Consider the following 19,189-nt stretch of genomic DNA (forward strand, 5'->3'; position numbering starts at 1 on the left):
ACTGCTCCCTAAGTTTATGTTTGGTCTCCCTGATGTAGAGAAGACCACATCAGGAGAACAGAGCGAGGAATACAATGTTAGGGCTGCAGAGAAGATGCACAGAGAGCGAGGTCAACATTAAGTTTACAATTTCAGAAGTCCATTCAGATAACAGCTGAGAACCTATTTGAATGTGTGTTTGAGCGTTTCTATATTCTACCTGATGGAAGAGGGTGGAAGGGATTATAACTGGGGTGAAAGGGGTCTTTGATGATGTTGGCTGCCTTCCTGAAGCAACAGGAAGTGTAGATGGCGTCAATGGATAGAAGGTTGGCTTCCATGATGTAGTAAACTAGGTTGTAAGAGAGGCAGGTGAACCACTGACTTACCTGGAAGGAGTGTTTGGGGCCTCAGACAGAGGTGAGGTGAGTGGTAGGGCAGTTAAGAGTCAATCACATGGCTGTAGGTTTGGAGTTACAGATGTGAAGGTTGAAGAGGGGCTTGCTAATATAAGATAATGAGGGCATAGATTGGGTGGATAGGAAGGTGTTTAATTAATTAGTATAGAGGGATCAATAATCATGGGGGATAAATTTAAGGTCAGAGGCTAAAAGGAGAGTTGACGAGAATGTTTTTCACTGAGGGTGATGGGACTGCTGAACTCACTACCTGAAAAAGTGGTTGAGTCAGAAATTCTTATAACATTTAAGCAGTAGTTGGATGTTGATTTGCATTGCTGTAGCCTGCAAGGAGTATGGGCGAAGAGTCTAAAATGGGATTAGTGTAATCAGATCTTTGTTGACCGGCACTGACGTGATGGATCGAATGGCCTCCCTCTTGTCTGTAAATACCCAATGAGTCTATAATCAAGTGGTAGCCATTTCCACTTTTCCGGCAGCCTGCCTCAACCTTGATCAGACCCTTTGCCTTTTCCCAGTTGATGAGGGTTGGCCACTCTGTTGGGAGTGAACCCAGCCCCTAACCTGTCTTGTGCTGAAGACATCAGAAACCTCTCCTGTCCCAGCTTTCCAATCGTTCGATAACCCTGCTCTCTGATGCGTTACGCTGCCCATTGTGTTGATGAACCCAGAATGTTTCGATCAAGTCAGTCGGATAATCCTGAATCTCTCTGACCTGCTGGAATGGATCCAGTCTGTGATTTGTGATCTGGATTGTGTTTGTTGGGATCAGTGTAGGAAGCTGATTTGCTCTTGCATTCATGTGACGTGACTTTGTGTGAGACTAGTTCACACTGAGTTCTGATTGTACCAGTCTAACTCCAGCTTCAATGATAATTGAAATTCTACCAGGGCAATAAACATATTGGAATTTTCATTATGTTTCACATTCCAGTGCTGATCAAGTAGTGAATTTCACAGAGCGTCACGATGTCAGAGCTAACCTTCAGCTTGTGCTGGAGTTTGAACTGAGCTGTCCAATTCCAGTCACCCCACTTTGATTTGATTTGTTATGTCACATGTACCTACGTACAGTGAAAAGTTTTGTTTTGCATGCAGTACACGCTGATCATACCATACAAAGTGCATCAGGGTAATAGAACAGAGCGAGGAATACAATGTTAGGGCTGCAGAGAAGATGCACAGAGAGCGAGATCAACATTAAGTTTACAATTTCAGAAGTCCATTCAGATAACAGCGGGGAAGAAGCTGTTCTTGAACCTATTTGAATGTGTGTTTGAGCTTTTCTATATTCTACCTGATTGAAGAGGGTGGAAGGGGTCTTTGATTATGTTGGCTGCCTTCCTGAAGCAACAGGAAGTGTAGATGGAGTCAATGGATGGAAGGTTGGCTTCTATGATGGACTGGGATGTGTTCACAACACAGACCTTGGCAATGACTAGAGGCTCTTTGAGAGTGTGATGACGAGATCTGTCAGAATGGACAGAAGTGTTGAAGGGGCAGGTGTTGCATCTTCTGCGGTTACATGGGAAGGTGCCGTGGAGAGGAGAGGTGGTCTTGGTGGTTGTGGAATGGACTAGGGTTTCCTGGGGGGAATGATCCCTCTGAAATGCTGATGGGGGGAATGAGAGGAAGATGTGTTTGGTGAGGCAGGATTTCCCCTGTATCTCCTCCAATCTTGTGTATTGTATTCACTACACCCAATGTGGTCTGCATTGGAGAAACCAAATGCAGACTGGGTGACTACTATGCAGACTACTTCCAGTCCATGTGCAACCATGAGCCTGATCTTCCGCAGCCGGTCACTTTAACACAACGTCCTGCTCACATGCTCTGTCCTCAGCATACTGCAGTGCTTCTGTGAATCCCAGCACAAACTGGAGGAACTTCAGACTGGGCACTTTACGGCCTTCTGGGCATAATATTGTGTTCCACACCTTCAAATTGTGAACCATTTCTTTCCTTGCTTTGAGTTTGTTATCATGTCCTCCTTTTCCCCCATCCCATTTACTGTCCTTTCAAGTCTGGCAGGAGGCACACCATTCTCAAGTTCCAATCACTTAATGTAAACTACTGACATCTTTTCTCCACCAGCACTCTACATCCACTACCCCCTGCAACCCCCAACACGAAGAGTCATCTAGACTGGAAACGTTAGCTTGCTCTCTCTCCACAGATGCTGCCTGACCCACCTTGATCTTCAGCATTGGTTGTTTTCTGTGCAGAATCCAGCATCTGCAGTAATTTGTTCCTACATAATTGCTGCAATATTAAACTTTTAACTTTCTTCTTTGCTTCTACCTTGTTCATAAGATTCTGTCCCTAAGTGCTTGTACCTGAGGTGGCACCTTGTTTGGCAACATGCATTTTGCACTGTACTCCATACTGATCATTGTCTTGCTGGCAGAGTGGCATGCCTTGCGATAGTTCAAACAGAAACACCAACAAAGAATGTTATCTTCAACACAACCTTTTGGCCCTGTAATAGATGTAAATAATACTTTTATTGCTAATGGGATTTCAAGACAATTCCTGCAGACTGCTTGTCTGTATTTCAAGCTGAGAGATAGCTCATGGTTTTTCACTATCGACACTGGACTAGGAAGATAAGTGACATTTAACTGTAATTAACTCCACGTTCGTTTGAATTACATTTACTTCAGAGCTGCTTAGCAGCTTCTCAGTTGTCTACTTTGACACTTAAATTTGAATACTGAAAATTTTGTCTGAAACATATGAATGACTGACTAGACATTTTCAACACTGGGGAGATCTGCCTGCATTAAATGCAAACGTACATTGCTAATTCTTTAAGCATTGCTCAGAGATTGAGTCTGGATGATAAAGAACCAGGCTACTTGGACAGACTAGGGATCACTGGTTGTCCTTCTCCTATAACATCACAAGACCTCAAGTGAGTCTTATCCTCATGCAGTAGGTTTCTCCAAGTTGGAGTTAAGTATGCAATGTGTTACATTTCATGTTGTAGCCAGGAAGTAACGCTATTGTGTATCATTGACTTGCCAGGCTGTGCACACACACGATGCGATTACAGAGGCAGCTCAGCTCATGAAAGAAGCAGTGGACGATATCATGGTGACTCTGAACGAAGCCGCCAGCGATATCGGAATGGTGGGAGGTATGGTCGATGCCATCGCTGATGCGATGAACAGAGTAAGTTGTGAATTTCAGCTCAAATTGTTCCTCTTATTGACAACTTCCAGTTACCAACCGTTCACTACAAGTTGTGTTTATGTAGCATCTTTGGTGTCATAAATTGTCTCACAGTGCTTCTCACCAACTTTATTTTACTGGTGAGTGTGCAGACGAGAGTATCCTGGGCTGGAGAGTATCATTTATGAAGAGAGATTGGATAGACTGGCCTTGTTTTCTTTAGAGGAGACAGAGAGGGGAAGTGATTGAGATGTATAAAAATTGAGGGTCATGGATAAGGTAAACAGGAGGAACCCTTTCCCCTTGGTGTAGGGATCAATGATCAGAGGCTTATATTCTGAGGCACGGTGGCTCAGTGGTTAGCACTGCTGCCTCACAGCGCCAGGGACCTGGGTTCGATTCCAACCTCGAGCCACTGTCTGTGTGGAGTTTGCACATTCTGTCCTGGTTTCCACCCACAGTGTTAAAGACGTGCAGGTTCAGTGGGTTAGCCATGGGAGATGCAAGGTTACAGGAAGGGGGTGGGATGGGAGTTGGTGTGGACTCAATAGGCCACATGGCCTGCTTCCGCCTCTGTGGAGATTCTATGATTTAAGGTACGGAGTATGATGTTTAGCGGAGATGTGAGGAAACAGTTTTCACCCAGGGGCTAGCGGGAATCTGGAACTCACTGCCTTTGGCAGGAGCGGTGGCGGGGGGGAGGTGATGGGCAGTGCAGAGGCAGAAACGTTCAGAACATTTGTGCAATATTTCGATGTACGTCTGCACTGCCAAGGGATTAGAAAAGGTGTGTGCTTGTTTTTGCCCAGCACGGATTCGATGGGCCAAAGAGCCTTTTTTCTGCACTGCAGACTTCCTTGATTCTATTATCAGGCAGAATACAACACCAAACCATACTTGGAGATGTTTTGACTGGTGGTCAAAAAGATAAAGCTGGAGAGTGTGTACTGAAGTAAAAACTGTTTAGGGAGGAGATTCCAGAGCTGACACCTGAACAGCTGAAGACCAGGTTGCCATGAGTGAAGTACATCTTTGAATTTATCAAGTGGTTGAAGTGCTGAGAGTTGTATTGACCGCAGGATGATTACACAGAGGGGTGAGGTGCTGGAGAGGTTTGAAAATAGGGATGAGAATCTTAAACTTGAGGTGTGGCTTGTCTGGGAAGCACTCAGCGACATGGGCACAGGTGTGACAGAGGAATGGGACACAGCATTAGTTAGGGCCTTGCAATGTGGTCCCTAGAGAGTGGAGAACAGAGCGGCAGGGTGAAGTCGTATGAATCACACCCCAGATTAGGTGGGGGGGGGGGGGAAATGTCAGGGACACAGGGTGGGGGCAGAGACAGTTTGGAGTCAGGGGTATGTGGCCTTAGTGATATCTGAGCAAGTGAGATGTCTCAGGAAATACAGAAGATAGGAGCAGAAAACTGCAAAGAGAGATTAGTGCTGTCAATTCAGTGAAGGGGTAAACCTGTGACGCATGGGGTCACTCCCACTGAACCTGAGAGAGATCGAACAGTGTTTGATCAATAATGAGGAGCTAGAGACTGTGGAGAGGCAGAGACATTAAAATATTCAAATGCCTAACACCACTTTAAACTGGTTAGGCGCTACACTCCCCATGAGCCGATGGCATCTTCTGTACTGTACAGTCGGTTCTGCTATAACGTGCGTTTCTTCAACGCAAATTGGCTATAACGCAATTGAAGAATTTAGACCATTATTTGAAGAATGGGAACTTGCCTTACCTATATTGGCTATAACGTGATTCCAGTCCCATTAATGTAAATAGTGCTGCTGTAACACGATTTCCTTATAATGCAGGATCAGAGGGGAGCGGAGCTATTGCGTTGTATCTGAACAGACTATTATTCTGTGATCTCTTCTGTACTGATTCTCATATACAGATACCCGCTGGTGCAAGGAAAGGTTTAAAACTCAGCTCAAGGTTGAAAGTAACTCTTAAACACTGACCGGTCCTTTGACGAAATGATTCATTGTAACTCGACATGATCCAGGTTGCGATTAGAGTTTTATTGTTCGCGGAGTGTGTTGCTATGCAGCTCCCGGCCAGTAATGGTCCTGTCATTGTTCAGAGCTCTGATGAGCTGCCAAGTCAGCACACTGTCATATTGCTGCATTGACTTCTCCAAAGCCTGTCCATCTTCTACTAGGCACAAGTCAGGAGTGTGATGGAATACTCCCCACTTGACAGCATCTAGGTCAAAGCAGTCCACTTGATTGGCACCACTTCCACATGCATCCCCTCCCTCCACCACCAATGTTCAGTAGCAGCAGTGTGTACTATCTATAAGATGCACTGCAGCAATTCACCAAAGATCCTCAGGTAGCACTTTCCAAACCCATGACCACTTCCATCTAGAAGGACAAGGACAACAGATACATGGGAACCCCACCCTCTGCAAGCCCCATACCATCCCCACATGGAAATGCATCACCGTTCCTTCAGTGTCACTGGGTCAGAATCCTGGAATTCCTTACCTAATAGCATTGTGGGTTAACCCACAGCAGGAGGACTGCAGCGGTTCAAGAAAGCAGCTCACACCTGCCACCTCAGGGGCAACTAGAGATGGGCAATAAATGCTGGACCCAGCCAGCGATGTCCACCTCCCACAAGGAAATGAAAACAACATTCCCAACCAGTGGGCCGAGTCGATCTGGTTATGTTGGTCACCGTGTCCCTTGATGTTGGTGACCTTGGGTATACGTGTTGCACAGTTCCCATCCTCCTATCCAGTGTGTTTACAATGTCGTAATGCCGGTGGGAAATAGTGTGTGTACCCATCACATTCTTAATGTAACTCTCCACCTTTGAGTTAGTTGTGTGGCACCAATTAAGACCCAAATAATTTCCCTTTGTCTCACTAATGGGTCTTGACAATTGGATTCAGACAGGAGCCCAATAAACCATTTGTCATGTTCAATTCTAGTTCCTGTTGCCTTCAGTCCCAATGACTGCATCAAACATGGTGCCCAGTAAATGAGGAAGTCTGGCCTGAGCTTCTCTTAACACCTGAAGGACCACAATCAAAGATTCCTTGCTGACCATGTCCTATCTTCACTACTCTTGGTCTCCTCTCTTACAGCTGGATGAAGGCACACCTCCGGAGCCTGAGGGAAACTTTGTGGACTACCAAACCACGATGGTGAAATATTCCAAGGCGATCGCAGTCACTGCTCAGGAGATGGTGAGTGAGGATTGGCTCTGAGTGGTGAGGTCAGTTAACTTGAATGCTCTTGCCACAAAAATATCAGCTGACACCAAGCCTCACACAAGGACGTGAAACGTAAAGGAGTACACCACAGCTTCTACATACGTGTGCACAGGCACAGTAAACCCGCCAAGCACACGTGTATAAGCACACAGCTACGCGGTGTGCACTGATGTTCACAGGTACACCCCACACACATGCACAGACACACACCAGACCCCACACGCGTGTACGAACAGGCACCCACACATACATACATACACAGGTACACACACATGCACATACATGTGCAAACACATATGCATACTTAAGCACACATGCCCAGGTGCACACTACATCTTGTACGCTCGTGTACACCTGCCCAGGTGCATACTACACCTTGTACACTCACGTGTACACGCACATACTATGCTACGTTCACACTTACACAGGTATAGACCCCGTCTCATGCACGTACACTCTAACCTGCACTTCTTTTAACTGTTCCTATTGGCAATATGAACCTGAGTTAAAAATCAAATTGGAGGAGAAAGTGAGGACTGCAGATGTTGGAGATCAGAGCTGAAAATGTGTTGCTGGAAAAGCGCAGCAGGTCATGCAGCATCCAAGGAGCAGGAGAATCGAGGTTTCGGGCATAAGCCCTTCTTCAGGAATGAGGACACTTTCCTCATTCCTGAAGAAGGGCTTATGCCTGAAACGTCGATTCTCCTGCTCCTTGGATGCTGCCTGACCTGCTGCGCTTTTCCAGCAACACATTTTCAGCTTAAAAATCAAATTCCTCAACTAGGAGCTAATCGAAATCTAATCCGTTACCACCTGTGTTTTTATTTTAATTCATTCACATTGCTGACTAAGCCAGCATTTGTTACCCATCCCCAATTGCCCAGCGGTCAGTTAAGAGTCAATCACATTGCTGTGGGTTAAATGTTTCTCAGTAATGTCACTCCTTCAAAATCCCAACACCTCTGTGATGTGGGGAAAACTGACCCAAAGTACATCTAGTTTCCAGGCCCTTGCTTTGGATCTGTTTGCTTCCTGAGTGAGCTGCTTTTTTCCTAAACATTCCGGTGCCTCTCGGTTTGCTGATTAACCACGCCCATCCTGCTATCTCCACAGATGTCGAAATCCGTCACTAGCCCTGAGGAGTTGGGTGGCCTGGCCTCCCAGGTGACTACTGACTATGGCCACCTGGCCCATCAAGGACGCCTTGCCACGGCTACTGCTGACAGCGAGGAGGTAGGACATTCTGTTACCAGTGGAATTAACTTGCTCTGTGGGCATGGTTGGCAAGGCGAAGGTGTGTTGCCCATCTCTAATTGCCCCTGAGAGGCTGGTACTCCCACTGCTTTGACCCAGTACTGTCTTTGGAGGGAGATGAAGTTGAAAAGCTCTGCATGTGTGGTTTGTATGTTTCTTTGATAAGGCATTTATTACTTATCCCTTGAGAGAGATGTCAGTGAGCGGCCATTTTGAATTATAGTTGAGTGAGTTGTGAGGCCATTTCAGGGTCAGTTTAGAGATAACTTTGAACCAGATGGGTCTTATGACAGTTGTGATTTTGTGATCACAAAATTATTGAGACAAGCTTTCTATTCCAGATTTATGTAATTAATTCTCCCAGCTGCAGTTGGGGGGAGGGGATTGAACCCTACAATTTCAGATCTTTAGTCCAGGCCTCTGGATTACGAGTTGAGTCCAGTGATTAATATGCTGCCACATCCCTCTGTGTTTCAGCTCACCCTCCCCTGATAGTCAGAATGGAGGTATACATTTCTCAAGGTGTCTGGATTCAATATCTCCTCTCAAAAATGTGGAGCACCCTCCCATTTTTAAAAAACTCGAAGGATCAGAAGGGGCAGTCTGTGTGAGGTTGCCATCCCTTTGGAAAACCTGGCCCATAGAAGATTTTAAAATGTGGATGTTTTATTTGTATTCTTTGAAGGCTTGCTTTCCATCATCAATCTACTGGAAAATTTCTGGAGTGCAGTGTAAGCCAAAAATGGTCAGATTTACTCTCTCTCCAAGGCATTGTCAGGTTTGTAATGGTGACCCGACAGTCACTGTCACTGACACTGGGCCGATTGCTCATTGCTGGATTACCAGTACATTAGCCTGGCACCAGTACACCCAGCTTTTGCAGCTTATCACTTGTATCAAATGTCACCAGCCAAGTTGACATGTAACTCTGCACTTGTCAGATTTCATGTATTTAATTCAAACGCCTTTATGGCCACATTGTGTTGTTTCTAAATCCAATCACAGAATTGTTACAGGGCCAAAGGAGACCCTTCAGCCCGTCTTGTCTGCACTGTCTCCCTGAGCTTCTCTGTGTCTGTAACCTTGTACTTGGTCTCTATTTAAATAACCCTCTGGAATGCCTGAATCAAACTTTCCTCCACCACATTTCCAGACAGTGCATTCCAGACCCTAACTCCTCACTGAATGAAAAAGGTTTTTTTTTCTCATGTCACATTTTCTTGTTTTGCAAAACACTGTGTGCTCTGGTTCTCAATTCTCTTGTGAGTGAGAACAGTTTCTCCCTTTCCACTCCATCCTGACCTGCAATTATTTTGGAAGGTTCTATCAACTCTCCCCTTAGCCTTGTTTTCTCCTTGGTCTCAATTTCTCTTCATGAAGAACTGGTGGAGAGCTGAGCTGGGTCAGAAAGGCTGTCATAAGTCAGAAAGCAATAGTTGAGCAGAATCCTTCAAAGAAGAGATGATTCAGGTACAGCCAAGGTACGTTCCTTCAGAAGAGAAAGGCAGGGCAAACATATCCACAGCTTGCTTGTGACAAATGAGGTAGAAATCAACTTGAAGAGCAAGTATACGTATGACAGGAATGAGGTGGTGAGTACGAATGAGATACAGGAGAATCAGAAAAATAAAGAAATAAAATGGGGAATAGGTGAAAAGAGTGGCAGCTGACATAATGGAGAATTGAGATGTTGTATTCTGGATTCCCAGTGTGACGATGCTATGACTTTAAGAGGTTATTTTGTCTATTTTTTTGGAAAAGAGGTTGTCAGTTGCAGAAGTGCTGAGCAGTCTACCAAAACCACTATAGTAAACAGGGCCTTGGGGTGTTTTTTTTTAAAAAGTTGGAACAATAGAAGCAGCCTGGCTGGATGTGGCCAGCTCTCGCAGACCAGGATTTCTACTATTTTCTTTTTAGTTTATAGCTTTATCTTTAAGCAGTTGCTGTTGTAGGCTTGAAAGAAGTTGAAGCTATCTTTTCCCTCTCTCAGTTACAGCCAGAAGCTGGGGGGGTTCTCTCTGCTGCTGGGTTACCCGTGAGCAAATCTATTTTTCTGAATATGCCTTTTTGCCCAAAGGGTGTGTTTGTGGGATGTTACTATATTGGAACAGCTAATTAGTAACAGTAACTGTATCTGTTATTCAGTTAAGTTTTCCAGTAGAGTTAAGCTAATCTAAATTCCTCTTTCTTTGGCTGTATTTTAACTGTAGTGTTTAAATAAATTGTGTTTTGCTTAATGTCAAGTAGTTTGACTGATCGAATTTTATCTGGAACACTGGACATTACATTTGCCTTATAAACAAGAAAACATTAGGGTCTAGGCTACCTTCTTCAAATATTTTGAGGGAAGGGGGGGAGAGGTTCTGGTCAAGTCCAATACACCAGTTATTGAAGAATGACAAGCCAAACTCAGTCATATATTTATTTATAGAATAAAGCACTACTAGCATACACCTCCTAACTCAACTTACACCCTGTTTCATTTATTGTCTTTTTTTAAAGAGAAATAGTTTAATCAACCTGTTCGGACAGTTTCATGCCAGGTGGGACTTGAAACTGGACCTTGTGGCTCAGATGTATGAACACTACCACTGTATCACAAGAGCTCCTCTGTGTGCCGAAAGTTATTTTAATAATCTGTTCACACATGCTATGTCACAGCCTCTGGGATAGGTGGGGCGTGAACCTGGCTCCTCTGATTCAGCCTGTGAACTTAATATTTTAGTCAACCTGTTTAGATATGCCATGATACACTTCTGAGCACAGAAACATAGAAAATAGGTTCAGCAGTAGGCCATTTGGCCCCTCAGGCCTGCACCACCATTCAATATGGTGTTGGCTGATCATGCAATCTCAGTGTCCCACTCCCACACTCTCTCCATACCCCTTCATCCCTTTAGCCACAAGAGCCACATCCAGCCCCCTCTTGAACATATCGAACGAACTGGTCCTAACAGCTTCCCATGGGAGAGAATTCCACAGGTTCACAACTCTCTGAGTGAAGACATTCTTCTTCATCTCAGTCCTGAATGGCCCACCCCTTATTCTTAGACTGTGACCCCCTCTTTCTGGATTTCCCCAACATCGGGAGCGTTCTTCCTGCATCTTGTCTGTCCAGTCCCATCAGGATTTTATGTTTCTCTGAGATCCCCTCCAACTCAATTTTCTAAATTCCAGTGAGTATAAGCCCAGTCGATCCAGTCTTTCCTCATCTGTCAGCCCTGCCATCCCAGGAATCAGTCTGGTGAACTTTCGCTGGACTCCCTCAATAACCAGAATGTCCTTCCTCAGACTAGGAGACCAACACTGCACAGAATGACCACAACTGCACCCCTGCAAACAGGGATATGAACCCTGGTCTCCTGGCTCAGAGGAAGGGACAATATCACCCTGCCTCTGGATATTTTCTAATCCAACCTATTCAGAGACGTTCCCACACACCTCTAAAGCAGATGGGACTTGAACTCAAGTCCCATCTGCTGGCTCAGAGGTAGGGATACTACCACTACACACTAGATCGCTCCTTGTGTACTTAAAGTGAAACGTCAATTAATGCCCTCTACTAGCAAATATTGAAACACTGTTTACAAAGTGCCAGGTGCACGGAGCCTCTTGTTGAACAGTGGTAGTGTCCCTACCCCTGGAGCAGGAGGCCTGGGTTCAAGTCCCACCCGCTCCAGAGGTGTGTACTAACATCTCTGTACAGGCTTGTTAGAAAAATGAATCAATAAAGACAAAAGAGTCAGATGCATTGACCTTGAAGGCACTTGGATAATTATAGGAGTAGGAAACATTTTAGGCAGATACAGGCCGGGAGCAGGCAGGTGGGACCAGTTTAGTTTGGGATTATGTTTGGCATGGACCGAAGGGTCTGTTTCTGTGCAGTACTCAAGTCTCTGGCCTCATTCCTTCAGTTCCCAGGTTAACAGTTGCTGTCCTCTCCTTTCTCTTCCTGGAGTGAGAATGTTTGGGGTTCAGTCACGATCTGCTCTGTTTGCTCCGCAGATTGGATTCCAGATTAAGACCCGAGTCCAGGATCTTGGTCACGGCTGTATATTCCTGGTGCAGAAAGCTGGTGCTGTGCAGATCAGTCCCACCGACAGCTTTACCAAGAGAGAGCTCATCGAGTGTGCCCGTGCTGTGACTGAGAAGGTGAGGGAGCAGCAGTCTCCTATTTCCCATTTTGCCCTCGTGTGACAGTGCTCACCTCCTGCGTTTTTAAAAACGAAAGCTGCCCAATATAAAGGGTTTAACCCAAGAAACCCCTGACAAAATCTTCTTCCAAGCTTTCAGGAAAGAAGACTATTTCTCCAACAAACCGAGAAAGAGCGCTAAACGTTTTGAACACATGGGCTGCAATGCCTCATTTTCCCCAGTTTTATGCAAATTGGGAAGACATTTTTGTCAGAGACATTGGCCCATCCAAGAGAGAGACCTTGTCCCACCCTGAAGGAGGCTTGCTGCTCTAATTGCAGTTAGCTTCTGATGCCATATAACCCTGAGCCCATTGGAACTGCAGACTAACCAGTGATGGCCACCAACATTGGAATCGGAGGAGATGATTTAGGCCCACAATCCTGTTCCACCATCCATTGAGATCACCCCTTAATCTCTGACCTTACATTATGGACCTGTCTTTACCCCATACCTTTGGTTCACCAAATCTACCATTCTAAACTCAACAATGGATCTTCTGAACAATGGTATTTGCGGAAGAGAGTTCCAAACATCTACCCTTCATGTGGAGATGTGTTGTATCGTTAAATTGCAGAAAAGTCCATCTCTAATTGTTAAACTGTCTCTCCCCCTCCCCCTCTCCTTCCCCCACTATTTGGACTCCACAGCCACCAGAAATAGTTCCTCTTCATTCACCCTACCTGTTAAGTTATGAGCCATAGGAGCCAAAGTAGGCCATTCGGCCCATCAAGCCTGCTCCACCATTCAATGAGATCATGGCTGGTCTGATAATCCTCAACTCCACTTTTCTGCTTTTCCCCAAACCCTTGATTCCCTTCCTGATTAAACATCCGTCACCCTCAGCTTTGGATACCACCCAGTCTCCAGAGCCCTCTGTGGTAAAGAATTCCACAGATACAATATGTCACATTCCCAGGACGACTTAGAGACGTGCTGTTTCTGTTCCCATGTACCTTGTGGGACCAACTCCACACCAAGTCCAACTGATGAGGAATCTCTCCTGAACGCACTCTATGCCAGTGCTTTGTTAGAAGAATTTACGGGTTAACATTCAACCTGTCTGACTGCTGGTGTGTGTAAGTTACCACAAGCTACCTTTAATTTGGCTACCTGTTCCCATTAACTCCTTATGTTCTTCCATCGGGCAATCATTTGTCCTGGCATAATGCGGCCTGTTATCAAGCAGCTGTTCATAGAATCTCTACAGTGCAGAAAGAGGCTATTCAGCCCATTGACTCTACACCGACTCTCCAAAGGACATCCCACCCAGACCCATCCCATCTATGTAACCCTGCATTTCCCATGGCCAATCCACCTAACCTGCACATCTTTGGGACTGTGGGAGGAAACCCATGCAGACACGGGGAGAATGTGCAAACTCCACACAGACTGTTGCTCAAGGCGGGAATTGAATCCAGGTCTCTAGCGCTGTGAGGCAGCAGTGCTAACCACTGAGCCACTGTGTTAAGACAAGTTAGCTTATGTTGCTTCAACACTTTTTGCCCCAGGCATGGTCAACTGACATGCTACTTTTAATTCCTTTATAACAGTTGTCCTTGTCTCTTTCATCTTGGGAAATAGTTTAATCCAGCTGGAGTTCTTGCTGATTCTTTCAATCCATGAACGGTTATTAAAAGTTCTGAAGTTTGCACTATCACATTGCATTTTGAACCCACTTTCCTAGCCATCAAGGACTTGAACTCAGAGCTTCTAGTTCAGTGGCAGTGGCACTACCCACCACACCACAAGATTCTCCCCCTTTTAAAATCGTACTATCAGCTTGATGTGATGCCAAAGCTTAGCTCATTCAATCCCAGGAGTTCCTGAGGTCGATAGAGACGTCAGCCGCGACAGTAATCAGTTTTACTGACATATCTGACTAACTAATTTGTAACAAGAGATATTTTTGGTGCTCAAAGAACAATACAGCACAGGAACAGGCCCTTTGGCCCTCCAAGCCTGAACCCTTCCGTACCAAAACTGTCTTCACTTACAGGATCCGTATCCCTCTGTTCCCTTCCTATTCATGGATTTGTCCAGGTGCTTCTTGAATGCTGCTATTGTATCTGATTCCACCACCACCTTTAGCAACGTGTTCCTTTGTGTGAAAATAATCCCCCACATATCTCTTTTAAAGTTCCCTCCTTGCACCTTGAACCTGCGTCCCTTAGTAACTGACCCCCTCCACCCTGGGAAAAAGCCGCATACTTTCCACTCTGGCTTCTATGTCATTCACAATCTTATAAACCTCCTGCGTTCCAGTGAAAATAGACCTTTCTTCCGAGCTAAAATCCCCCATACCAGGAAACATCCTGGTAAACCTTTTCTGTACCCTCTTCAAAACATGCACATCCTTCTGGTAGTGTGGTGACCAGAACTGTACGCAATATTCCAAATGTGGCCTAACTAAAGTTCTATAAAGCTGCAGCATAACTTATCTATCCTTAGACTCAATGCCCTTTCCAATGAAGGCAAACATGTCATAGGCTTTTTTGTACTCCCTTATCTACCTGCGCTGCCACCTTCAGTGATCTGTGGACCTGACCACCCAGATCCCTCTGCATATCAATACCCCGAAGGGTTCTACCATTCACTGTACAATTTCCACGTACTTGACCTTCCAAAATGCATCACCTCTTACATTTGTCCAGATTAAACTCCATCTGCCATTTTTCTGCCCATGTCTCCAACTGATCTATATCCTGCTGTATCCTCTGACAATCCACCTCACTATCCACAACTCCACCAATCCTTATATCATCTGCAAACTTACTGATTAGACCAGCTACATTTTCCTCCAAATTATTTATGTAGATCACAAACAGCAGAGGTCCCAGCACTGATCCCTGTGGAACACCACTAGTCATAATCCTCCATTCTGAAAAATATCCTTCCACCGCTACCACTGACTGAGCCAGTTCTGCCCCCATCTGGCCAGCTCACCCCTGATACCATGTGACTTCACCTTTTGGACCAGTCTGCCATGAGGGACCTTGTCAAAGGCTTTACTGAAGTCAATGTAGATAAAATCAACCACTATTCCCTCATCAATCATCTTTGTCATCTGCTGAAAAAAACTCGATCAAGTTAGTGAGGCACGACCTCCCCTGCACAAAACCATGCTGTCTATGGTTAATAGATCCATTTGCTTCTAAATGAGTACAGATATTGTCCAAAGAATCTTTTCCAGTAACTTCCCTACCACCAATGTGAGACTCACGTAATTTCCTGGATTATGCCTGCTGCTCTTCTTAAACAATGGGGCCACATTAGCGATTCTCCAGTCCTCTGGGACCTCACCTATAGCCAAAGAGGATACAAAGATGTCTGTTGATGTTCCAGCAATTTGTTCTCTTGCCTCCCTCACTATTCCAGGATAGATCCCATCAGGTCCAGGGGACTTATCTACCTTAATACTCTTTAAAACGGATGACACCTCCTCCTTTTTAATAGCAACTTGGCTCAGAAACCCGACTCTCTCTATCCTGATATCATCCTCCACCAATTCCTTCTCTTTGGTGAATACCGATACAAAATATTTGTTTTGGACCTCACCTACCTCTTCTGGCTCCACATATAGATTGTCTTGTTTGTCCTTGAGTGGGCCAACCCTTTCCCTGGCTACCCTGTTGCTTTTTATATATGTATAAATAGCCTTGGAATTCTCCTTAATCCTGTTTACTAATGAGTTTTCATGACCCCTTTTAGACCTTCTAATTCCTTATTAAGGTTCTTTCTTTCTTTCCTTATATACTTCAAAGGGCTTCATCAGTTCCTATCCTCCTAGACCTTACATATGCTTCCCTTTTCCTTTCTGACCAAGGTCATAACATGGGCAGCACGGTGGCTCAGTGGTTAGCACTGCTGCCTCACAGCACCAGCGTCCTAGGTTCAATTCCAGCCTCGGATGACTGCCTGTGCGGAGTTTGCACATTCTCCCCGTGTCTGCGTGGGTTTCCTCCGGGTGCTCTGGTTTCCTCCCACAGTCCGAAGATGTGCAGGTCAGGTGAATTGGACGTGCTAAATTGCCCATAGTGCATTTTTTAGGTGCATTAGTCAGAGGGAAATGGGACTGGGTGGGTCACTCTTCGGAGGGTCAATGTGGACTGGTTAGGCCGAAAGGCCTGTTTCCACACTGTAGGGGAATCTAATCTAATCATAACATCTGGTCATTCAAGGCTCACGTTACGAGCCATATCTATTCTCACTTTCACCGCTCCTGAACTCATTTATCAACTGTTGTTTGAAATGCTCCCACACGTTTGATTCTCAGGTTGGGTGGAGTGGTGGGGTTTTGCTGTGAGGGTGCAGTATTCTGAATGGAGCTTTCTTCCTGCTAGGTCTCCTTGGTTCTGTCTGCCCTGCAAGCGGGTAACAGGGGCACACAGGCCTGTATCACTGCAGCCAGCGCTGTGTCTGGTATCATCGGAGACCTGGACACCACCATAATGTTCGCCACAGCCGGTACTCTCAATGCGGAGAACGACGAGTCATTTGCAGACCACAGGTTAGTTTGTTCGGCTACTGCACGCTGCCAATTGATTCAAGAGCGTGCGTCCTCAGTGAAGCCTGCTTTACAGAGGCGCGGAGTCGGAGAGAGCGGGAGTGGGCGGGTACTCAACACACCTGGTCAAAGCTGTGCACTCAGCAAAGCTTCAGGAGAGAGGGAAAGAGTTTGCAATGCAGTTAGCTTTGTGGAGACGTGATGGGAGAGTTTGGGGTCAAGGAAGCTGGAGATGCTGACACAGGAAATGCAAAAGAGGTTCGGAGTGGCACCATTCGGCACAGCCACTTTGGCGCGAGCGATTCGGTGCGGCCGGTTTGGCGCAACCCATTTAAGCGCAGAACTGTTTTGTAGTTATTTAGTAGTTTGTAGTTATTATTAAAATAAAATATAACCCATTAAAATGAAATTGAAGAAATTCAGAGAAGCAGACACTAGAATACAGACACTTGTAAGAAGATTTAGTGAGAGAAGTGACATTGAATCTTCACAAGGGATTGCCCATAATTTTGAATAAATGTCATATTTCAGATTTTTTGTATTTACCTTACTTCTTTCATTTTTATTTTCTTTTTAACATTTTTACTGAAGAGGATAAACATTATTTTTCTTTTTATTGCTTTCATTAATGCTTGTCACTAAGCCTGAAAAGGAATAAATATGAGCTGCGGCGAAACAGTTCCGCGCCTAAATGGGTCTGTGCCAAACCGGCCGCGCCGAATTGCTCGCGCCAAAGTGGCTGCGCTGAATGGTCCTACATCCAAAGAGGTTACACCGAGTGTCCGACAGTTCCTTGCAGCCACCCTTTAGGGGTTGAGATGTCATGTTGAGTTTGTACAAGAGGTGAGGCCTCTTCTGGAGCACTGTGTCCAGTTCTGGTCTCCCTGTTACAGGAAGGATATTATTAAACTGGAGAGGGTTCAGAAGAGATTTACCAGGATGTTGCCAGAGTTTGAGTTATGGAGGCTGAATAGGCTGGGACTTCTTTCACTGGAGGGAGGGAGGTTGAGGGGTGACCTTATAGAAGTTCATAAAATCATGAGGGGCATAGATAAGGTGAATGGCGAGGGTCTTCTCACTAGGACGGGGGATTTCAGGAGTAGAGGGCGCACTTCAAAAGTGAGAGGAGAAAAGTTTTTAAAAAAGATATAAGGGGCATGGAGAGTGGTTTGTGTGTGGAATGAACTTCAAGAGGAAGTGAAGGATGTTGGCAGAGTTACGATTTTAAAAGGCATTTGGATAAGTACATGAATATGAAAGGTTTGGAGGGACATGGACCAGGAGCAGGCAGGTGGGATTAGTTTAGTTTGGAATTATGGTCGGCATGGACTGGTTGGACCGAAAGTGTCAGTTTCCGTGCTGTATGACTCTATAGCTAAGAATTCGGAGGTCTGTTTTGGCTCACCATTGTCCAGGCCATTTGGCTGTTGAGTAGCTGTCCTCAGTAAACACTATTTGTCAGATTTGGAAATAAAATGTTTTCTTGCATATTCACGACAAATTTTAACCTCACTCAGCCCAGCGGGAACACAGTGGCTTTGAGACCTATTTAAGACACTGCCTTACTGAGGTCAGGATTAAGTGGGAACATAAGACAGGGATTTAACTCAAATCTTCCCAGCCTGCGAAATAAGTTGAAATTGGGGAATTAGAAGTTTTGATTTGAGCTGAGGGGTCCTGTCAGTTCTGTGTAAGGGATAATACCAGTCTCGGGGTGTGGCACTTAACGTATACTGGCCTAGAATAGAGTGAGAGTGGCAACGTCATGATGGAGTACAGACCAAAGCTGCCTCTGAGTGGGAATAGACCGTATAGGAGGGAACAGCCAAGTGTAGGAATACAGTCGTACTGGAGGTGGTAATAATTAGTAGGGGCTGGGAGGGGTGGGCAGTGGTGTTGGAGGTCACATTCCGATCTTGCTCCTGTCACCTGTCCCAGCTTCTCAGTTCACTGCGCCATGTTTTGATGCATTCCCTCCCTGGTGCTAAGGTACAGGGCATCTCACAGAGACGGCACATGACAATCCACAGCTGTAGGGGGGTGGGTGGAAATCCATTTTGGGACCAGGTAGAGAAACTAGATGGACAAGATTCAACTTCATTTTGGCTCATTGTTGAAAGAACCAGAGGGTGACACGAGGGGAGGATGTTTATAGAAAGAGTGGTTCAGCATTCCAGTGCTCTCCCTGCCCGATATTGAGATGGTGACAGATTCCAATTACTGTTCCATAGGAAATTGGAGGAAATACTTGGAGAGAGAAGTCATGGCAATAAAGACTGGGGGATGGTGGTGTATAGTAGAAGATTAGGGACTCTGAAACACCAAAGACCGTGATTTCTCTCTCTTGCCATGGCTCTCTCTCTCCCCTCCCTCTTTCTGTCCTCCATCTCTGCCCCTCCCTCTCTCTCCCCCCTCCCCTGCACTCTC

General features: G+C 45.5%; 1 protein-coding gene across 1 annotated transcript in view; it reads left to right on the plus strand.

Annotated features, from left to right (window-relative positions):
* Positions 1 to 19,189, plus strand: part of tln2b (talin 2b) — a 297,300-nt gene that overhangs the window by 263,791 nt on the left and 14,320 nt on the right. The window contains exons 42-46 of the mRNA XM_043680129.1: positions 3,426 to 3,572; positions 6,679 to 6,780; positions 7,921 to 8,040; positions 12,067 to 12,213; positions 16,599 to 16,765. Coding sequence (XP_043536064.1) covers positions 3,426 to 3,572; positions 6,679 to 6,780; positions 7,921 to 8,040; positions 12,067 to 12,213; positions 16,599 to 16,765 — 683 coding nt within the window. The remainder of the gene's footprint in view (positions 1 to 3,425; positions 3,573 to 6,678; positions 6,781 to 7,920; positions 8,041 to 12,066; positions 12,214 to 16,598; positions 16,766 to 19,189) is intronic.

The sequence above is a fragment of the Chiloscyllium plagiosum genome, chromosome 40 (genome assembly GCF_004010195.1).
Source record: "Chiloscyllium plagiosum isolate BGI_BamShark_2017 chromosome 40, ASM401019v2, whole genome shotgun sequence".
Lineage (NCBI taxonomy): Eukaryota > Metazoa > Chordata > Chondrichthyes > Orectolobiformes > Hemiscylliidae > Chiloscyllium > Chiloscyllium plagiosum.